Source organism: Monodon monoceros, unplaced genomic scaffold (genome assembly GCF_005190385.1).
Source record: "Monodon monoceros isolate NGI ecotype Baffin Bay Population unplaced genomic scaffold, NGI_Narwhal_1 Super_Scaffold_18, whole genome shotgun sequence".
Lineage (NCBI taxonomy): Eukaryota > Metazoa > Chordata > Mammalia > Artiodactyla > Monodontidae > Monodon > Monodon monoceros.
The window spans coordinates 124,004,713-124,027,715 of NW_021703774.1; the positions used below are offsets into that span (position 1 = coordinate 124,004,713).

General features: G+C 39.1%; 1 protein-coding gene across 5 annotated transcripts in view; it reads right to left on the bottom strand.

Annotated features, from left to right (window-relative positions):
- Positions 1 to 23,003, bottom strand: part of SGIP1 (SH3 domain GRB2 like endophilin interacting protein 1) — a 209,721-nt gene that overhangs the window by 110,481 nt on the left and 76,237 nt on the right. For all 5 annotated transcript variants that reach the window (XM_029230276.1, XM_029230278.1, XM_029230277.1 and 2 more), the window contains exon 3: positions 2,996 to 3,059. In XM_029230276.1, coding sequence (XP_029086109.1) covers positions 2,996 to 3,059 — 64 coding nt within the window. The remainder of the gene's footprint in view (positions 1 to 2,995; positions 3,060 to 23,003) is intronic.

A 23,003-nucleotide genomic window follows, 5' to 3' on the forward strand; every position in this document is an offset into this window, starting at 1 on the left:
GATCTTAAATGGGAAGCCACTTGGTCTCATGCATATTACAGCTATAGGGATGGCACTTCAAAAATCTTAATCAGAATAATTGTAATTGTACATAGCAGCGTTGGTGTCTATTCTGATCCTTTGTCTTATCCACTGATGGAAATGGGGCTGCTGCTTCCCCATATGACAGCAGTAAGCATGGTGGTATAGAGCACTAGCTATAGTGCCCAACTGCCCAGGTTCAATCAACTTAGATTTCCTAGTTGCATAACCCTGGACCAGTACTTCACTCCTTTGTGTCTCAGTTTCCTCATCTATATAACAGCCGTGATAACAGCATATAGCTCATAGGTCTGTTAAAGGATTCAATAAGTTAATATAAATGAAGAGCCCGGTATAGTACCTAGAACATAGTAAATACTCATTAAATGCTACCTAGAATAAAGTTATTATACAAGCTGACCTAGGATGGGGAGTAGAGAGAGAGATTTTAGCAGCCTCAGACAATGGGGTATGTGTCCTCAGTTTATTTCCTAACCCCCTTTTATTAAGTTTTATACATTTTTAAATAATTTTTTTTTCTTTTTAAGAGCAGACCCATTATATTTACTGATTCTGTTTTAAAACTGATCATCTACCAGGAACGCTTTGCCTCTATTTTAAAAAGTGACAGTCACCTCTTGCCACTGCTGCCTTTTCTCTTTTACCCTCCTATTGGTCTTGAATATAATTTTGCCCATCTATTCTTTTTTTTTCTGAGTAATCAAAGAATAGGCACTTGACTCTGGACTAGAATACTGGCTCCATGTCTTATTTTTCTGGGTAGCCTTCAGCAAGTTACTTAATTCCTTTTGGCACTGATTTCTCATCTCCAAAATTGAGATATTATTTCTAACCTTGTTGAATTACTATGAGGATTAAAAAGGATATCAGTACATACAAAATACCCTGCACAGGGCCTGCCACTTAGCACAGGCTCCTCTCTCCTTTCCTCTTTCTATCAGCCATTGTAACGTTGATCAAATCAGGAAGCTCTGGTTCTAACCCCACTCTATCTGAGGACACTCAATCAACTGAAGTTGGAACTGGCAGCTACCAGAGCAGGTTACTTGTCAACCCTCACGGAGTTGCAACAGCCCTGAAAACAGTTTGTATCAACAAGGTTTCAGTGACTGCAGACTAACATAAGCATTACCTAAATCTGAAGGGATAGCACATTGCCAGAACATTTCTCCAGCCTTCTGCAAGAATGATATATGACCCAATTAGAGAGCAGGGGCTCATGAAAAGCAAAGGCTTACACTAAACGTCTTGTCCTTTGACCATCACTGCTGGTGGAACCAATTTATAGCTAATTTGCTATCACCTAAGTAAACTGGGGCGCTCAGATGATAAGAAGTAAAGGACAGATGCTTGGGATTTTACAAGAAAATGTCTTGTTAGAGTATTTCAGAGAGATATTGGGCATCTACACAAAGCCATGAAGAGTAACTTCCTCATTTTCATGTTTTTAGAAGTGGTGATGGAAGAGTGGTACTTTGGCCACCTGCAAATGAGCTCAGTCTGCCCTGGGGAGGTTGTTTGACCTCTTTTTCCTTTTGAGGGAGCTTTTTTCCTTTCTAATTTTCTTCACACACCAGAGATTATGTATAGTCAGTTACAGAAACCATCTCAAAGAAAAATGGATTTGTTTTCTGCTAATGATGTTCTCCTGAGATATGTCTAATAGTGTCCCCCACAACACATGGCACATTGTAGGTGGCAAAAGATTCTGTTGACAGACGGACTGCTACAGTGTCTGGCCTTTTATGGAAATTCAATTCCATCTAGTACAAACTGAGGCCCATTAGAGGAAAGTGTATTCTAAGTCTGTGGAGCTATTGGCAATGCTGAAACCAGAGCCCAGGTCTTCCGACTCTGGTGAACGAAGCATCTCCTGTTCTGGTTAATGTTTCAAAGTTGGCAATTTCTTAAGAAATAATGAAAATTATATAATGCTCAGAGAAATTTTTTTCTAATTTAATCATTTAGAAAAATTGGCAAGACTAGAGTAAATACAGCTTCCATGAAATAATTATTTACCCAAAGAAAAAACACAAAGAAAAGGTAAGAACAGGGGACTTAAAATTTGATATCTGGACAAAAAATAGCTTTTTACCCCCCAATCCTTTACAGTCTCTGGTTTAAAAGCCTTCAAGGTTTCAAGGTCGCCCACTGCCTAAGGAAGGAAGCCCAGACACCTCAGCCTGGTTGGTACTTAAAGCCCTTCCTATCTGGCCCTGATCTCCTTTGCAGCCTTGCCTCCCACTATTACGTTTATGTGTGGCCGACAAGTAGACAGACTGCTCTGTTTAGCTTGTCCCGAATACCTACTTGGCTTTTCCACATCTCTGCTTTGGCTGTTGTCCCTTGGCATGAAACGCATGTCCTCATCTTCTTGAAGGCCAAAATCAAGGCTCCTCCCTCTTTGAAGCTTCACTGATCATTTATTCAAATATGAGCTTTCCCACCCTCCAATTCCCCGGAAATTCCATTTCTAATCGCTCCTAAGGAACTTACCACATATTAATTTGTATTAGTGATAACAGGAGTAGTGGCTGCTACCATTCACTGAGCGTTTACTAAGTACGTGTTACCACGGTAGTCATAACAAATGTTAGCTCTTTTAGTTATATGAAAGATACTTCAATTTGTGTGATAGATATTCTATTCCATGAATTATAAATTCTCAGAGGACAAGGCCACAGGGCAATTCTCAGCACCTTGTGATAAAATTTATGCACGATAAAAATGTACAGAATGAAAAGCTAAAGGTGCGAGATCAACATCATCTTTTTTCACCTGTGCCTAAACAACTATTGATTTTTGCATTTTCTAACTTTCTTTCAGGGATTCTTGTCAAATAAGGGGTTTTATAGGTTCATTATTCTGCTATACAGCAGACCACACCAGATCTGCGTTTCCACACGGTCACAGCCAGCTGATGCCGAGCAGTGGTGCTCTCCTTAATACATACGTAGAATCAGTGTCCTTTTCTTTCTTCCGTATTCCAAAGGCCTTCCTTGTACGTTTTTTCAATCCTGTGGGAAAACAACAAAAGGTCAAAAAATCTATTTTCTATTTGAATGTTCCTAGCAACATGCAAGTGAACATATTTTTAAAGTTGCAATATATCAGTTAAATTTGAACGTTCAAAAACCCGTGAAAGTTTCTTCATGTGTATGCATGTGTGTGTGTGCATGTGCATAGGATTCATTATTGTTTTTCAACAGATGTTTATCAAGGATATGGCACTGTAAGTTCTTAGCCCTATGAGCAATGTAAGAATATTAAAAAAAAAAAATGGAAAGGAGATCAGGACAAAGTACAGTAAAGTAGGCAAGCTTTTCTTAGACTATTGTTAGCCATCGCCCAAACTGGCGCTGTGCCAAGAAACCCCATCACAGACTTAGAAGGACAGTAATTTCCAGGGTAGGCGGATTCTTGACACTAGGGTAGTTCCAAGACAGAGATTATATAAACCATACGAAAGAGCCACATTGGCCTGACACTTCTTTGTATCCCATATTCCCAGTTCATCTTTTTCTACTTCCTCAATTCGGTGGCTATACTGGATTCTCTGAACATCCCCAATACCTGTTCTCCTGTAACTCTTTTCTCTTTATGTGGTCCTTGCCACTGGCTGAAATGCTTTTCCTGTTTTGTTGATATTTACAACTTCCATATGTGCCTTCACAGCCCAGTCAAATGCCCCCTCCTCTGTGAGGGCCTCTCAATCTTAGTGCTGTCAGAACTGACTATCCTGTGCTCCCCCAAATGTTGCTGTTATATGTATTACAATATATCAAAGTATTCCACTTATTAGTTCCTACGTCAGTTTCCCTCATAGACTGTAAGGCTTTCTAGGACAGAGGCCAAGGATACCCTCGGTATGTCCTCTACGCCAAGTAGAGGAACCAGGTAATATTTGTTGATTTAAGATGTCTTCCAGGAAGCATCATTCAGGTGGTATTGGGGTAAGAAGGCTCCTTTTCTTCCATCCTGGACAAACCAAGCCTATTCTTGTGTCTTCTATCGTTCTCCTGTCAAGGCTCTGTCAGGGATTCCTATCTCCCACGTGTCCTGTAATTACATATGTGGCTTGTGTGTTTATCATGTTAGTGAGTATTATTGAAATATACCAATGCCTATATATTCAAAATCTTAGACTTGTTACTGGTGGTTTGAACTTCATCCTGACTAATTAGAGCTGGAAAAGTCACTGACGTTCAGGATTTGTTTGGTACTACCAGGTGGATCAAGGGGAAAAACACTGACAAAATCAGAGATTTGATGACATCTTTTTTTAAAACATGTGAGTCAGCCCAGACCACTCAGATGATCTGAGTCATTCATTATCTGGCTCTTAGGATACTACTCAAATATAATCTCCAAAATGCCTCTGTTTGTCTAATTTTGTATTTGAATAGTCATTCCATTTAAGATGTTTAGGTCTTTAAAATGTCAATGTTTGTTTAAAAAAAAATCTCCTCCCACATTAAGCTATTCTCCATTACCCTCCACGTGAAGAGTTTATAGAAAACTTATTGACATTTAAAACTACCCACCCATAATATTTAGGAACACCTTCTCTCTGTTCATTTTTAATTTTGATTGTGAAAAACTTCTTTCTTCTCACCTGTAATTGCCTTATCTCCTTATAGGGACAAAATATTGTAGTTAAAATCATCATTTTCCTCCTATAATTTTTCTTGGGCTTCAAGTCTCTTAATTGGCTTCTCCATGCTTCTAATTCGGCTTTGGAGTCACAATGAATGCTATATTCACCAGTCACTACTGGTTTTTATAGAATTATAAACCAAATGCTATTATTATCTTATGTTTTCAAATTACTCTATTTTCTGCAACTTGACCATGAGACAAGAGATAGCATGCCCTACCAAACAGATGAGAAAATACAGACAAATTCCAGTAATTCTTGTATTAAATTAGTAACAGAGCAGGCAATAGTAATTTTCCATAGACTCTGTCCTGTTTTTGACCACCAAACTTGGATAATAGCCAACATGAACTAGGTCATGAACGTCACGAGTTGTCCATTTTCCAGTGAAAAGTGCCCTGGATCAGGCTTCAGGAGACAGAGTCCATTCCCAGCATCATTTCTAATTGTGTAGATGAGTATGAGTTACATTCTTTTTGTATTTCCATCTCTCAGTGTACAACAAATCAGCCAGTAATAAGGAATGAAAGAATTTGCATATGTTCACAAAATGCAATGCCATTCTGTAGTTTTAGTTTCACTGAAAGTCATATTTCCCATATGTAAAATACATTCCTATATATGGAACATAAATAGGAATACACTAGAGATGTGACATTCCAGAAAAACAAAACTAATCGAATTATTGCATAAGAAAAGACACTGAAGACTTTTCCCCCTTGAAAAGTGGAAAGGTGTGAGAAGTTTAGAAGAGTATGAAGAAAACTCTGAAAGACTAAAACAAAGTTATGAAATATAAAAGTTATTCATATCTTAACAGCTTTTTGAGAAGACCCAGGAAGAAACAGTCATACCAACCATGTTAAAAGTGAATGGAGAGGTGTGGTCAAGTCTTTTGAGAGTTTATTTAAAAATATTCAAAGAAATTCTTCAGAAGAGAGCAAGGACAGTCAAAAATCTTACAGGAGTAACAAGTTTAAGACACTGTGTCTGGTAAAATGACAAGCTTAAGAAACAGCATATCCAATGATTTTTCACTTCAGACTCCAATATAGTGTAATTGTTTTTAGGCTGGGTCATGAATTTTTGCCAACTATTTCTTTATCAAAAATGGGAGGGGAAAAAAATCAAGTGTCTTTGAGAAATGAAGTAAATAACTTTTCCCTTGCCAATATCAAAACAAAGAGATCTAAAGAGAAAGAATTTTAAGGTCCTGATGATCTGGGGCTAGAACAGTTTTCTTCCAAGCTATGGAATTGAGAACATCCTCCTGTGTGCATGCAGAACTGGGTCGGAAGTCTGGCCTGTGCCTCTTAGCGTCTCTTCACCTAATTTAGATTCTTTTAGCTTCCATCAGTATTATGGGAGAAGCTAGCAAAGTCTGGGAACAACAACAACAACAAAATTAAAAACAGACTGAGCTTTAAGAGGGTAGGAAAGCTTATTTCAAAATAGGTAGTCCTGGATATGATATTACAAGATAGTGAAATAAAGAAACATGCAGAAACTGACAATAGTGACAGCACAAATATATATAGTAATATTTGTAGCTATCATTACTGAGGTCCTACCTATGGGCCAGGTACCAGCTGCTTTGCATATGTTGACTCATTTAATTTTCTTACAAGTCTTGTGAAAAAGTAGGAGGTGTTTTCTTTGCAAATGATGAGCCTGAGGGTTCACCTGAGTTAGGTTTTATTTATCATCATCTCTAGGGAGGAAATTGGAGGCTCCTTCTCCCTCCATGGATCCCCAAAGTACCTCTGGACTCTGTCCTTAGTTCCTTTACACTCTCTCCCTGGGGCAATTTCATTCACTCACATGGTTTCATTTTCCATCTGTATGCAGATGAACCCTAAATCCATAGGTCAGATCCAGTACTATCTCATGAGCTTCTGGATATACAGCACTTCTTCTCATGCTCAAACTTCTACAAATAGATATCAGGTTTCTTTGAAAGCCTTTAGGTGCCTATATATATATATGTGTATATATATATATATATATACATATATGTAATCAAACCTCTAAAGGTATGTCCAATTGATTAGTTTACAATTATTTTCTGAATAAAATCTCCCTTAAAATGAAATAGTTCTCCATGAACTAATGAATGGATAAACAAAATGTGATGTACCCATACAATGGCATATTATGCAGTCATTAAAAGGAATGTGATACTGACACATGCTACAACATGCATGAACCTTGAAAACATTATGCTAAGTGAAAGAAGCCAGATACAAAGAACCACCTATTGCATGAGTCCATTTATGTGAAATATCTGGAGTAGGCAAATTCACTGATACAGAAAGCAGAGTAGAGGTTGCCAGGGGTGGAGTAGAGGGGAAATGAGGAGTGACTGCCTAATTGGTACAGAGTTTCCTTTTGGGATGATATAAAAGTTCTGGAACTGGATAGTGGTGATGGTTGCCCAACACTGAGAATGTACTGAATACACTTAAACGTAGCCAAAATGGTAAATTTTGTCGTGTGTATTTTATCACAATAAAAAAGAAACAGAATAGCTCAAGCCAGATTATTCTGTGACCAGAGGGAAGAAAGATAGGAGGGAATGAAAAAGAAAAGAAACAGACAAGGCAGATTGGCTTAAAAGTTTGGAATCTTTGTTTTTCCTTTTCATTTCATCTTTTGTAAAGTTGTCAAATATTTAGTTAAGAAACTGGGAGCTATATAGTCACAAATCTGTGTTCATGATGACCTTCACCATCGCGAAAGTGATATGTCTGCAAGAATTTACAACTACAACAACCCTCCAGCTTTTCTCTCTCACATAATAGCTGTTTACAAAAAGCTTGTCATAAACACATTTTTATGTAATGTTCCTTTCAGCTTTTCTCATCAGATCACAATGTTATGTTAATCCCTACTAGACAGTAAGCTCTGTGAAGTCAGCCACTCTACTATGTAGATACCTCTCTTTATTTTCACTGCCCCATAGTGTTTCACGAATAGAACATTCCTTAAAATGATTTACTCAATTGTGTTAAAATAGAGCCATTATTTCTCACCTTCTTTTCAGACCGCAAGTCAGGCCATTGGAAGCTTATGAAATCAATTTGTTAGGGTGAAACCTCCATTCGAAAATAAAGTAGAAGAGAAAAACTAAGTGTGCATTGCCTGTAGAAAGGATGAAGATTGCATCATGAAATTCTTGGCCTCAGCTGTGTGGGTGGTGAGTGTCTGCAAATTGGGTGACCATGTAAAATATATTCTTATGATAACTCCAAAAAGTTTGAAAGTCTTTTAAAAAAATAAACCTTTCTTTTAAAAGTCTTTTAAATTTAAAACACAAATTACTGTGTTCACTATGTTTTTCTCTGAAATGTCTCCTAACTAATTAAAAAATAAAGATACCTTCCTGACTTTGAGTATACAACTCCACAGGTGAGGAAGAAATAATACAGCAAAAAATTACCTTTATCAATTTCCTTCTCTCCCAAGTGTAACTGTTCTATAGAGATTCACTAAGCAAACACTAAATTCTAAATTTGAGCCTTTAAATGTTACAATGAAAACAGAATTTGTCAGAGGGATCCTCCAAAACAGAAAATTTAGCCTCTATACTATATACTAATTTTAGGTAAAACATCAAAATCTGATACTCAAAAGAAATACAGAGTTTTTGCTTGGTTGGTTTCACATCTTCTATTTCTTAAAATTACAATTGAAATATTTTTCCCTAAAAATGAAGGCTAGTTCTATAGATGGACAGATTGAGATAACAGTCCTGGAGTTGAGTCCAAAACAGGAGAAATCAAGGTGTGAGCATCCTGTAGGCAGGAGCTGAGGACCAAACTCACAGAAGATTCTGCTGGCCTTCACAAGACGCTCTCCTGCCACATAGGAGTGAACGTGGAGAGTCCTGCCAATACCTCCTCTTTTCTCTCCTTGTCCTGAATTCCTACCATTCCATTGCTAGCTGGTAAGACAACAAGAAGAGGTCAAAGGTAGACTGGTCACCATACTATCAGCATGTTGGCAGCAAACTGGTTTATCTCCAAGATAAATTAAAGGGACTGGGATGGGAAGAGATGTGGCACTATATTTTATTACCTTCCTCACTCATGTCACAGTCTTGCTTACACACTGCTTTCACTAACAGCTCTTTATTATGGTGTTAAACCCCCCATATAAGCATTTTGCATTTAAAATTGATGAAAAGGCGTCACTTTTGCAGATCATGTTCCTGGGGTGTACTTGATCCTTCTTCTTCCCAGTCCTCTACAAACAGTGATTTTGAGCAGAGCTTGGACCAGTCATGGCCTGGGCACAGAGCTGGTTCTAAGAGTGACCTAGAGCTTTGGAAGAAAGAGGAGAGGGTGGCAGTGACAGCTGTTTAGGGTCAGTATGTAAGACACAGTTCACAGAGGAATGCAAATCATCTTCTCGTGTATCTCCTCCAGAAGCATGAAGATGCCCCTCCCAGATACAGAGCAGGAGATGTGGTGGAAGGGAGCAGAAGGACTGCTTTCTTTGGAATCCAAAGATCTGGAATCAAATCTTTTTTTTTTTTTTTTTTTTTTTTTTGCGGTACGCGGGCCTCTCACTGTTGTGGCCTCGCCTGCTGCGGAGCACAGGCTCCGGACGTGCAGGCTCAGCGGCCATGGCTCACGGGCCCAGCTGCTCCGCAGCATGTGGGATCTTCCCGGACCGGGGCACGAACCCGTGTCCCCCGAATTGGCAGGCGGACTCTCAACGACTGCGCCACCAGGGAAGCCCTGGAATCAAATCTTAATTGGACCTCTTACTGGCTGTCATTTGCAGCAAAACGTATAGAGAATCTGAGAGGCACTGCGTTACTTTCAATATAAGATTCATGTCCTCCCAGGACATGAGGTTTGGAGGAATAGCCTCAGTTTTTCTCTCTGTAATCCCTAGGAGTGAGGGGAAGGCAGCGCTGGTTCACTGAGTCCCTCATACGTGTCACATACTATGCTAAGCATTTTCACAAACTAACACTTTCAACAAGCCCAGACGGTATCACTAACCCCTACTTTATGGATTAAGAAATAAACTCAAAGTGATTAAGTTCCTTTTCCAAGATCACCAAACAAACAAGTTAGATAAGACCAAGATTTTGAGCCAGGTCTGTATGCCTCCAAGCCAAGCGACTTATCGGGTAGTCCCGATGCTTCTCTCTGTACCCAAGGCCATGCCTAGTACACGGTGGACACACCTTCCATGTTTGTCTAACACCTTTTTAAAAAGCCACTGAATGTTTGTATAATAATTAAAAGAAAAACCAAATGACTTTTCTGGATGTTTGCAATCTACATTCCATTGATGTTTAGTGTTTGAATATTTATTTGTATATATGGAGGTATCAGGGAAAGAGAAGGAGCCCTAAGCTGCATGGAGTGGACCTATCTGATAGCATGTACATTGGGGGAGGGGTGTAGGGTGACCTCACCACATTTTTAGGTGAAGAATGTATACAGCGGCACATTGAAAAGCTAAATTTAGCCCAAAACACACATCATGAATAAAAACCAATAGATGTAATTTGTTAAGCACTTAAGATGTTTCAGGAAATTCATCAGGAACTTCGTTATCTTAGCTCAACACAACCTTATAAAGCGGGAGCTATTATTATTGTATTGATTACATACCATGGGGTATGAGAAATGACTAGTGTCAGGTCACACAGGTGGCAATTGACGGACCACATTTCTTTTTTTTATATTCATGGTTATAGTTTATTACAGAAAGGCTTATTACAAATTAAAATCAGCAAAGGGAAAAGGATGCTTAGAGCAGATTTCAGGAAAAAACCAAGTGCAAGCTTCCAGTTGTTCTCTCCTACTTTTGCATGGGTAGTGCTTAATTCTCCCCGTAGCAATGTATGACAACACATGTGAAGTGTTGCCAACCAGGAAAGCTCACCTAAGTTCAGAGTTTTTACTGGGGGTCAGCTCACATAGGCATGGAACACCTGCATGACTGACCTGAGGTTTTCAGTCTACAGTCCCCTAGATGTCAACTGATAAACCCAAAGCTTCAGGCATACAAAGACAGATGCTCACCACAAATCACACGGTTAGACTAAACTATCTGGTATGGCTGAAGGTTTCAGATATACAGTGCCACTCCTATCAGGCAGGGTATTCCAAGGGCTCCCTCGGAGTTTAGTTCCCAGCAGTTGGGACAGACCACATTTCAAAGTCCCCTCTGCCTAATTCCAGAGTCTATGCGCTTCATGTCTTTGGAATATCTTTCTGTTAGTTGGCAATTCGTCTTGCCTTCTTATCAAAAAAACCAAAAACCAAAAAAAACAAAACCTTGATTTTTTTTTAATTGAGAAACATTTTTAGGGAAAATAGGCAGTACATTTGTTAAACACAAAGACTGTGTTTTGCATGTTTAAATCTTTTTGTGCTGCCCAGTGAACATAAGGAGACCCAATAAATGTTTGCTAAATGGATTATTTCTGTAATAAATGTAAATTTTCAAGCTTGAGTCTTCGTCAGCTTGGAGGGTTACTCAAAGGTGAATCACATGTAATGGAATTACTTATTTTCTGCAGGAACCCAGGCCAAACATTTGGTCTCAATAATAAAAAACAGGCAAATTTAATTGCCCTGGGCGTAATGCCACATATTGACAGCAACTCTCACTGGCAATGTCTATTAATTATAATGGCCACTGTATTTCTGTCAGGAAAGATTAAAATGCTTTGCGTATTAGCTCTTCCTCTAAGTTTTAAATATAGGTACTATAATCCAATTCAGATTCTTTGTCCTAAGAAGGTCTTACAGAAAAAGGTAAGACCAGTTAAGATGAAGGCCAGTCTCTCCCAAGATTTTTTATGATATTTATGATTTCCAGTGCCTAGACTATTGCCTAAGATATGGGGATGCTTAACAGAGGTGAGTACCAGGGAATATGAAAAGTCAAGTTCAGTGTCGAGCAGTACCTGGCACAGGGTAGTCACTTAACAAAAGTTTGTTGGTTGCTCTACACATTTCCAGATTGTTCAAAATTGGTATGCATGTGGTCTGAATGCTTTACTTTCATTTTTATGTGACTCAAAGGAAATCCAGGTGATCTTTGTACTTAGCACAAAGCCTCTTTACAATATGGTACCCCTTTATTCTGAGCTGAGCTTATTGGGGGAAATATGCATCTTAATGACACACTCCATTGGTGCTGGATTGCAAAAGAGGCTGATGTGGATGGCACCTTGAAATTCAGATTTGATATACGGGAGTTCAGGTTAGTATGCTGAAATGGAGATGACCGTAAGACAATTAAGACTTCAAGGGCTAAAAAATAGTAACAACTTTTTTTTTTTTTTTTGTGGTATGCGGGCCTCTCACTGTTGTGGCCTCTCCCCTTGCGGAGCACAGGCTCCAGACGCGCAGGCTCAGCGGCCATGGCTCATGGGCCCAGCCGCTCCGCGGCATGTGGGATCTTCCCAGACCAGGGCACGAACCCGCGTCCCCTGCATCGGCAGGTGGACTCTCAACCACTGCGCCACCAGGGAAGCCCAAATAGTGACAACTTTTAAAGAAATATTTGACCTTTTGGAGACATGGAAGAAATGTTGAAAAGAAAATGGTCATGGAACAGGTTTGCCACAAACGAATTTAGTATTTGCTCTGCCAATATCCGTGCAATGAAGGAGTTGAGTGGGAATGGGAAGAATTTTAAGCAGGTGAACAACTTCTATTAAGCTTTAAATACAGTAACAAGATCCATGGGAAACATGCAGTTGTAAAAAAACGTAGGAGCTTTGAGCTCTGAAAAACTTTTGTTCAAATCCCATCTTCACTACCTCCTGGGGTAAGTTACATAACTTCTCTGACTCTCAGTTTTTTCAGCTATCATAAAAGGTTTTTGTAAAGTTTAAATGGGTGTAAAAGCTTCGTATCATACATAAAATATATTGCGCATCACTTTATGCATATTTTTCTTGCTTTTCTTGCAGTTTTGATAGTTACAAAGCAACTAGAAATCAGCTATTTTAACAGATTACATAAAAGTAACTAAATGCCTGATTTCAGCACTTACAGCATCTCCCTAGCTCTATTCCTTTAGAAATAAAAATACAACATCAAAATTTGAAAATAATCAAATTTTCAAAATCTCAAGCTTCTCCTGGTTACAGCTATAAAAACAAAACCAAGATCAAGAAATGTAATTTACTAACATCTATCATAAAAGATAAGTGAGGATTTAAAAACTCACAGTAAGAAATACAACAGTCTCCTGAAGCAGGAAAATACATCATTGATGAAACCTTTACTGTGTGCTATTCCAAACTTTAATCAGCTGGTCATCCCAGCATGATTTGAAAGTAAGCCAGTGTTACTTTTACTTGGGTTAGTGGTATATAGAATTTGCTTTCTGCTCCTACCAGGTAGGGAGAATAACACTTCAAACACTAGTGAAATTAATTTGACGTGTTCCTTGGGAACCTTGTTCTGTAAAATGGTTTTCCTCTTATTCTCTATTTCTCTCCCTCATCCTCTTTCCCCACATTCATTGATTCTCTTCTCTCCCCTCCATCTCCAGTCCCTCCCCAGCCTGACACTGACACGTAAACAGAACTGAAGTTAACGATCCTGCACAGCAAGATTCTGGTTTTCAGGCATAAACAGAAAAATTCAATTGCATTGTAATTCACCAAATCTCATTTTCCAAACACTCCATTTTCAGCAAGAAAATAAATCCAAAAGAAAGCAAACTGCACAACGACAGAAATGCTTTTCGTATGCTCTTGTCTTTTTATATTTCATCTGGAGAGGAAGGAGCAAGTCCTTTGGTCAAATTTCTAAATTGTTACGACATGTGGCATTTAGCGCTGTGAATTACATTCTTCAAATGTGAATTTAAAAATGAACGCTGGCACATGTCCTACAAAGAATCATTTTGGTTTAATTCTAACCTACTACATGGAGGAAGAGAGGTGAACAAAGGAAAGGAGATTTCCATGGCATGGCTGACTCAATACATCACAGGTTATTAGCCAACCTTATTTACTGGGAATCCATGAAGTCAACTTCTGAAATGGAATGGAAATGGTTTAAAAAGTTAAAAACATATAAACATTGAGTTTTTTTTTTAAAAAAGAAGATCAGTTATCGGAGAAACATACACAAAATAAGGGTTTAAAGGAAGTAAATCCAGAATTCGCGTCTAAGTCCTTTTGAGAGGCCTCTGGAATGCATGTGGCTTGATTCTGTCTGTAAGATTTATAACCATCATCATCATCCATCCATCTATTCACCGCCCTCTACACATTTGCCTGCCCACCCACTCGCCCATCTACCCTTTGGCTATAAATTTCAATAGGTAACAAAGTTCAATGTCATGAAATTATGCCTGTTGTATAATATAAATCTACCAAGTTGCAACGAAAGTCTACTCTCCTTTAGTCTGTCCTCATTGGAGGTAGAAAATATCAAGTCCACCCTCTTGGAAAATTAACCCTTGGTAGGCTTGTTGATTTATTAAGCCATGCCCTCAGCATCTTGGTAGACTAAACAGCCATATTACTCTTCCCTTGCTTCATTTACCAATGTTATATTCCAATCACTTAAATTCATGTTTGCTACTCTACAAATGATCTCTGATTCTAGGTCTGCATATTTACCTAGGAAGCTCCGATGGCAATTTTCCCCATTACTGGTCAGTATTCTCCTCATCAATTTCTCAGTGTTGGGCAGGGAGATAACTCTAGCCTTTTATTCAATGCCCAGAGTCATGCAAGCTCCTGTATTTGGGGTCACTATCAGAAGATTTCATCTTCTCATTTGATGGTTGATAGAACAGGAACGTGTTGGACGTCTATCATGTGCCAGGGGCTCTTCTGGACTAGAGATAGTGTCTAATATGACCCTTGAATTATGTGAAATCAAAGATAAGTTACTGGGCTTCCCTGGTGGCGCAGTGGTTGGGAGTCCACCTGCTGATGCAGGGGAGACGGGTTCGTGCCCCGGTCTGGGAAGATCCCACATGCCGCGGAGCGGCTGGGCCCGTGAGCCATGGCCGCTGAGCCTGCGCATCCGGAGCCTGCGCTCCGCAATGGGAGAGGCCACAGCAGTGAGAGGTCCGTGTACCGCAAAAAAAAAAAAAAAAAGTAAAGTATCCCATCCAGTGTAAATGGTAAGGTCTCTCTCTTCCCTTGTTTGCATGAAAAGGGGAGGAAAATCCATTTTCCCTAGCAAAACATCTAAGAGCATATTTTCCAATTTCTTCCTTTGGGTAGCATTAACTCTAAAATTCTATAAAATCATGCTTATTTGCTTTTCAACAATCTATTAAAATAAGGACAAGTGTTTACACGAGGCATGGATAATCTAAACTGGAACTTCCTCCTTAGCCAGTTCCTTTGCCAGAGGTTCCCTCTCCATGGAAAATAGTACCATCATCCCTCAAGATGCTCCATCCAGAAATCTAAGAAGCTATCTTTGACTCCTTTCCCTCCCTCTCCACAGCCAATCGATCAGAGAGTGCTGTTAGCTTCTTATGTACATCCAGTCTGTTCACACAGGCTCCTTCCATCTCTGTCATCTTCAAGACATGGCCTCTAAGATTATCGTGGAAGGGAAAGAAAGCATGAGGAAGTTACCTGGGATACTTTACTACCTCAGCCAGGAGGGACAGAGTTATGCTTATATACCACTGACCAGAAGGGTTTGGGCTTATATACCATCTGGTCTCACCTAGATGTAAGAGATGCTGGAAAACAAAGTCCCTGGCTGTGAAGTCACTCCCCAGCAACAGCTCTGTGCTGTGGAAAGCAAGCTTGGCTCTTTGGGAGTCGGCTAGCTGTCTCTTCCAATCCCTATACACAAAAGCCTCACCTCCCATTTCACTTCTCTGCAGCTGAGAGCTCTAGTCCCACATAATTAATTGATTCTGCCACTTGCTACTTGTGTTACTGTCAATAAATTTATGCTTCTCTCAACCTCAGTATTCTCATCCACAAAATGGATCTTATCTCATAGGGTTGCTATGAAAACTAAATGAATCATGCATGTAAATTGTTTAGCAAATCAATGGCTTATCACAATCAATATTTTCTAGAAACTGAGTCTGGATATAAAATTCTTAAAATAATTCTTAAAATTGTTGGAATAAAAAAAAAATCTATACTATGGTTTACTGAATTATCTTTTCACCATAAAGGTAATGGTTGAAGAAGACTTTGGAGATTTTTGTTTCCTTTTTTCCCCCTTAAAATCCCAATTTAAGCAAAACATTCTTGTTCTTTGAAGAAGCTTTTAATAAGCCTCCATTAAAAGATTAAAAAGGGGAAATAACATGGCACAACTGATAGGCAGTTAAATCACAGAATATCAGGGTACAGATTAACTAATAGATAAGCAAAACTGAAGTGCTGGGAGACTAAAGCAACATGCCTCCAGCCACACAGAAAATTATAGAGAAGGCTGGATTCAAACCTTTGTCCCTTTACTTTAGTTCAATATACTTTACAATATTGCTTCATTATGTATGAGTGGGCATAGGTATGTGTGTGTATAAAAAATAGCCTGGCATTCCCTGGTGTTCCAGAGGTTAAGACTTCACACTTCCACTGCAGGTGGCACCAGTTCGATCCCCGGTGGGGGAACTAAGATCCCACATGCTGTGCAGTGCGGCCAAAAAGTTTAAAAAATATATATATATATATTATATTTATATAAAATAAATATATAAAATAAAAAATATATATTTTATATATACATATATATAAAAAAGAGAGAGAAAGTACACAAACTATCTCCCATAGTGCTCTAGAATGCCAAGTAGTTTTAGGTTTGAATACAGTTTTTGTTTCTACTTCTATGCTAAATATATCTCATTACTTTCTAAATGTCTAGAACCGTGTCATGAACCCCTATTTGGCTGAATAGCATTCCCCCAACAATCTGGGTCACAATTCCAGTGACACTAATACCATTTTAAGTGGAAATTTGGCATAACATTTTGACTAAATTTTCTGTTAAGTACTCTAAAAAGACTTTTCCTTTCATGAGACTATAACCTCAAAGGCAGAAGGAAGTAAAAGGTGACTTTTATAATGATAAAAACAAAACAAAACAGAAAAAAGTCATTAGAAATGGGGTTTGTAGAAACACCAAGATCCAAATGCTGAGTCTGAATTAAGCTAATTATGTGGTACTTTCCGCAAATGTATGTTTTTCTTCCTGGAACAGTCATGCTAACAAGAGTAATTCTATGCGAAATTCAAAAGTTTGCTAGCATCCTAGTCAGGCTGCCCCAGATATTTCTCCTCTGAAATGCATTTGAAAGCCCCAAGTGACTGTAGTTCCTTCTTTTTTACAGCCACCTAAATACATGCCCACACTTGGTTCACCTCCGCCATTTTGTTTAATTAGAGCCCCCTCAGTGATTTCAGCAGAATTCAGTCTGCTCTGAAGTTACCAGAAGACAGATCTCCTTGCTTAGGTTGGCATTTCAGACATGGTCTATCATATTTCTCTAGTTTCATCTCTCACTATTACTTGTAAACACTCCGCTCTGCAACCGAATGAAAATTCTCCTCATTCCCTAAACAAGTGTGCACATCTGTGGCGTATGTATTAGCTTCTATTTTGAGGACTCTCTCTTTGGACCACCTTCTCTTTAGCAGATAACCACAGGAACCCACCTATGCTCCAGCTGGTTCATAAATACCCCACCACACCTGCAGGAGGGTCTCCTTCAGAACTGATTTTTTTCTCTTGGGTTCTTCCAAAACTTAAGACTCCACAATAGAAATTATCAAATTTTGCCTCATATGTCAGTTTACAATGTCTTTGTTCTTTTGGATCTTAGGCTGCATGAGGGCAGGACTCACTTCTCATTCATCTTGGGCCCCATCAGTGAAGCTAATTCAGTGCCCTGCAATAACGTCAACTAAGTTAACACTGATTGAATTGAGAAAAGGGTTCTAAGCCAAGCCAAGGCTCAGGTGTCAAAAATGACCTTCTCTATCCCTGCTGGATATAAGCAAACAAATCAGGAGCTTTCAAGTTAAGTCTTCTTCCATCACTGAGAAAAGAACCTCCACTAAATACTTGCTAATCTTCACGTATACAAGCGCACGTATCATAAATACAGCCAACATCCTAAAAAGCTAGCGGAGTTAATGAAGAAGTGAAACAAAGGTGAAAGAAGGTATACTAGTGTGTGTACACAAATAAGATGTACTAATGCTTGTGTATACAGCACAGAGGAGGTCCTCAGTTTTTCTCATTGTCTGTTCCCTCCTGTTTTAAGGACAGAGACAACAATCTTACTAATCTTCTTTTCCAGACCAGAAGGGCAGCAGCTAATTAGAAGGGGTCAAAGAGGCAAAGTTACGCATAGGTAGCAATGGCAGCTGCCAGAGAGGAAATGGCACATCGCACTCTTCAGAAAGTGAAAGGGCTTTTATCATCAGGCTACCAGCCTGGCTTGTAACAACAGTGTCCGATAGCTTTGTTGAATTATAGCATAGGGCATTCCGTGGTATTCTGAACAATGATAAATATAAAAAGCACTTTTTAGTTGTTTTAAGTAGTTACAAAACTGTTACTTCTCACCATCAAAAATGGGTTAAATGATGTTTGATGATCTTTGCTTAAGAAATATAAGAATATTGATATATCAGAATATATGTTACATATGTTAAATATATATTTATATATCTATAATATGCAAACATATTAAAATTTCACTTTTGATATCTCTAAAATGTAATATATATTACACATTAAATATATAATATTTTTCCCTCAGAAAATTAATTTCTGTGGGGTAAGACTGGCTAGTCTTAAGGTAGCATTTATTAAATGCCTGCCAGGTACTTTCATGCATTATCTCATTAAAATGCACAACACCACACTGTGCTGTAGGTCTAATCATCTCTGCTTGGCAGACAAGGAACACTTCTTCGAGAAGTTCCACAACTTGCTGACACGTGTCTGCTGGGTGACTGGGGAGAGAGAGCTGGGTGCACACAGTGCCCTGACCGTGCACTTGCTGAAGGCACTCGGGAGACCCGGTGATTCTCCTCTCGCTCCCCCAGTTTCCTCTGCCAGCACTCCTGGGAATATCTGCTCTAGATGGTCTGCTACATTCTCTTGCTACCATTATTACAGAAAAAGATGCGTGCATTCAGGAAAATGAAAAGCAATAGCAAGAACTAAGTCGGTGGTTGGCATGTAGGGATGAAATACTTCCCTTGCCACCAAGTCCTAATGTTTTGAGTAGGCTTCCCCTCTGAAGAAATTGAAGAGATTGATCAGGCATCTCTGTGACGGGGTGTCCCCTGGTAGGGGAGCATCCCTCTGGGCCTTTCAGGACACCCCCATGATAGAAGAGGTTCAGCTACACAATCAGAAGGCAAGGGGAAAAGAAGGGACCGGTTCTGTCTCTGAATTACCAGCTTTTATTTTAGCAATAGAGACAGTGACTTACTTTCTTCACTTACTCTCAGCCATCAAGTGCCGGCAAAACGTACCCTGCCACTATGGTGCACCCTCCTTCACTCAACTCTACCCAATGGTAGACCGTGATCGAAACAATCAGTCTGCTGTTTCGCATCTGCTTAACGGTACTCTCTAGGACTTAGCAGGTTTTATTTATAAGTAATGCCTAGTCAAGGATGCTAGGCTACCTGGTCACTGTGTGTAATAAAACTACAAGCCTTGGTCCCTCATCCTAAAGGAAATTGTCATTTGAGGTAACCAAACAGTTAGTATTTTGTTTTGAAATATGAGGAAATATTGGAAATATGAGGAAATATGGGGAAAGTTCATGGTTAAAGGAAGGGTATTATAGACTCAAGCATGTTTCTTAAACAATTAAAACAGACCTTGGAATATCTGTTTGAATTCTGTTGAGGAAAAAATGTGATAAAAACCCCATAATAAGATAGTACAGTTCACAGAAACAATGCATGGCTCCAATCCTGTTTTCATTAGGGAGTATATTTTAGAATTCCAGGAAAAATGTATTCATGAAAATGGTCTCTCTAGCTATAAAGAAATTTGGTCTTTTACTATGTAGCAGTGGCTCTTCACTTCTTTTTGGTCGCAGACTCCATTGAGAATCTAATAAAAGACAGGGATCCTCTCGCATGAGATATTGGCATAGACATATATCTACCAACCTGTGCATATTATTCCTGCATTATAAACTGGCTAAGCGTATCACGGACCTCAGGTTAAGCCCCTTCCTCTGTAGGAACTCATTTTTTTTTTGCATTAATGTGTAACAATAGCATATAATAAATGATCGTGGCCAAGACAACCCAGCAATGCCAAGCATTATGGTGAATCTTTGTCAGAAATGAAATGTTACTTAACACTTCAGAAGGAATCAGGGACTGAGTCAGGCTTAGAATTCAGTGTCTGTCCCCGGACCCATGATGATGGATGCTCTAAATTACAGTCCATCAGCTGAGTCCTTTGTCATGTCTCACTCATGGAGCCTCCCTATTTTTCCTCTGGCTGGTCTAGTCATCCATCTGTTTCTATTACAAACAGCCACAGTGCTTTGGCTGGACCTGCAGCTTTCAAAACTTAGTAGAAGGAGGAAAGAAAACCCCAGAAGCTAAACAGCTTGGTTATTAGCAATGATAAGGGAAGAAAAAAATAAACATAGTTCCTACTGTGTGTTAATTACAATGCTAGGCTCTCTCACTTATTTTATCTCATTTAATCTGTAAATCATTCCTGCTGGGTAGGTATTATCAATCCACTTTTTACATGCAGGTAAAAATCTAAGAGATTATGTGACTTGTGTAAGACACCATGGTTAATAAATTGCACTAATATTTCAATATATTTGTGTCTGACTCCAAGTCTAGTATTTTTCTATGATATAATGCTTTTAAAAGTACTTATTAAAAACATCTGAGATCTAACTCCATGCTTCCAGTATCTTGAAATTATCTATGTCTGAGAGACCTCAAAGCTTCCTCAGATGAAAAGTTATGCATGGAGGAAAAGGTGACGTACACCTCCTAGAACATTCAGGTGAATTCCAACACTAAGGTCACATGGTTTTCACTGAGACAAAGCAGTCGAAACCTTACCTGGAGGACTGGGTTTCCATCCAGGAGCATTCAGACTCATAATGCTTTTTCTCCCAAGACATGGCTAATTGAACCACAGAGACAATCAGAGGTATCAGGCAGTCATGATGAAACTTCGTATCCTATTTCCATTCACCCTCAGACACCAAATTAGCTTTCACCTGTATTTCCTTCTAGATTAAGAGTCAAAGCTTTTATGGACTGTCATGGCAAGAATATCAGCTTGTTTTGGGCTATAAAGGGGTCATGAGTCATTGTTTTGCTCTTTGTTAACAACTCTGGGACACACCGGATAGCACAGTAGTTTTGTAATATCTAGACTGATTGCCTCCCCCCACATCCCATTAAGAGACAGTCTGGTATAATGACTATGTCCCTACTCTCCTTAAATTCATTTCAAGTGTCTAGGTTGAAAACAAAGCCACATTACAATTCTTTAGAGAGATGTCTTACAGAGGTGTCCCATCTCTTCACCTTCTTTGACAGCTTCCCATTTCTACGTCTCCTTTCATTTCTCTACCTCTTGGGCGAGGTAACTGAGGTGAGGTAAGCAGACAGTCTGGGGGGCCAATGTTTCCAGAAAGTCCTGCTCATGGAGTTCTACCTGGGGAATTACTGCCATAGAGCAATTGAATAGTCAGATAAGAAAGCCTTCAGAGGATGTCTTCCAAAGTCATGCTTAGAATGGACCCTGGCTTCTCCCTTGGTAACAGCCTCCTGTAACTCACCTGAAAACATCTGGCAAATGCTTATTGAGCACCTACTATATTCTGGACATCATTTTAGATATTGTTCTATGGAGATAAATAAGATAGAGCTTCTGCCTTTGTGGAGTACTGCTGAGTTAGAAAAAGCGATTCACAAGTATAAAATTTCAATAGAGCATATCTGGGTATGCTTATGTGCAGGCGTTAGAGTCTATGAGAGCAAATGAGAAAGGCACCCACCCCAACCTGGGGACTTAGAGAAGAGTTCCATCTGACATGCATAACATGAGTATCAAAAGATGAGTAAGAGTTATTCTGGTGGAAACAAAAAAGTGGGATGAACAAAAAATGTGGTCTGGACTGAGGAAACACATAAACATAGGCACAGAAGGATGAAACAGATGACATGCATGGACAAGTAACAACAATTTGCTATTTGTTACTAAAACTAAGTAAAAAGGAGACAGTGACAGGAGATGGGGCTGGAAAGGCAGGTAGGGATCTGGTCATAGAGAGTCCTCTATGCCATACTAGGTAACTTGGACTTCATTCTTTAGGTTATTATGAAGCAAATGCAGGCTTTTAGCAATGCAGTTACATGCTTAGACTTGTATGTGGTGGAGAAGATGGATTAAGAAGGCAAGACCAGAAGTAGGGCGACCAGTTTAAAGATCTTTGCAACAATCTAGTCAAGAGATGTGATAGGGACCTGGGATTGAGCAGTGGTAGAGGAATGAAGACCACAAAAGTGGATTAAAGAATTTATTTAGGAGATAAAATAGGAAAAACTTAGTGAATGACTGGATATTGGATTGAGGGGTGGGAAGAGCCCAAGATGACTCTAGTTAGAAATAAGGGGCTAAAGGTTGACTAGGGAAAACTCAAATGTCTCAAAAGTATACAAACAATCAGCTAACCCGTGGCTAATCCAATGCAATAATTTATACCTAGTTACATAGCAGCGATTGTTTATGAATTAGATATTCATCACATCATTTTGATCCTCCCAACTGCCCTATGAGAAAAACACTACTTTGTTACAGATGAGGAAATGGGTTCAGGGAAAGTTAAATGGACTTGGTCAAGATCATATAACAAAGCAGTGGTTGAGAGAGACTCAGACTTTCTAGATTTATACCAGTAACCTAGAAAATGAGTTTCTTTTTAAGTTAAACTGTATAAAATTGTCCATATTTTACCATTTTGGCAATTTCATATGGTTCGACCCAACACTCTGGTACATTCTTCAGTGGAAGAATCTTGTGGTCTGAAACCTCCATGACAGAAATGCAGGCTTTTTCTTCAGTCATCCCACCAGAATCTTTCTGTTTCTGTACTTTAGTTGTTTTCCTCCACAGACTATTCCGCTACATTATGAGATGAAATTCAGAACCCTGGGAATAAGTCCAAGGAGTAAGCTTTGGAGTCCTAGTACCTTCTCTGATCTGGAGAAGAATGGCTTTTTCCCCTTGCACTTGCCCTTCTCAGAAATCTCATCATATTTAGATCACCATCGAGTTTTCCAGGGACAGACTCTAGG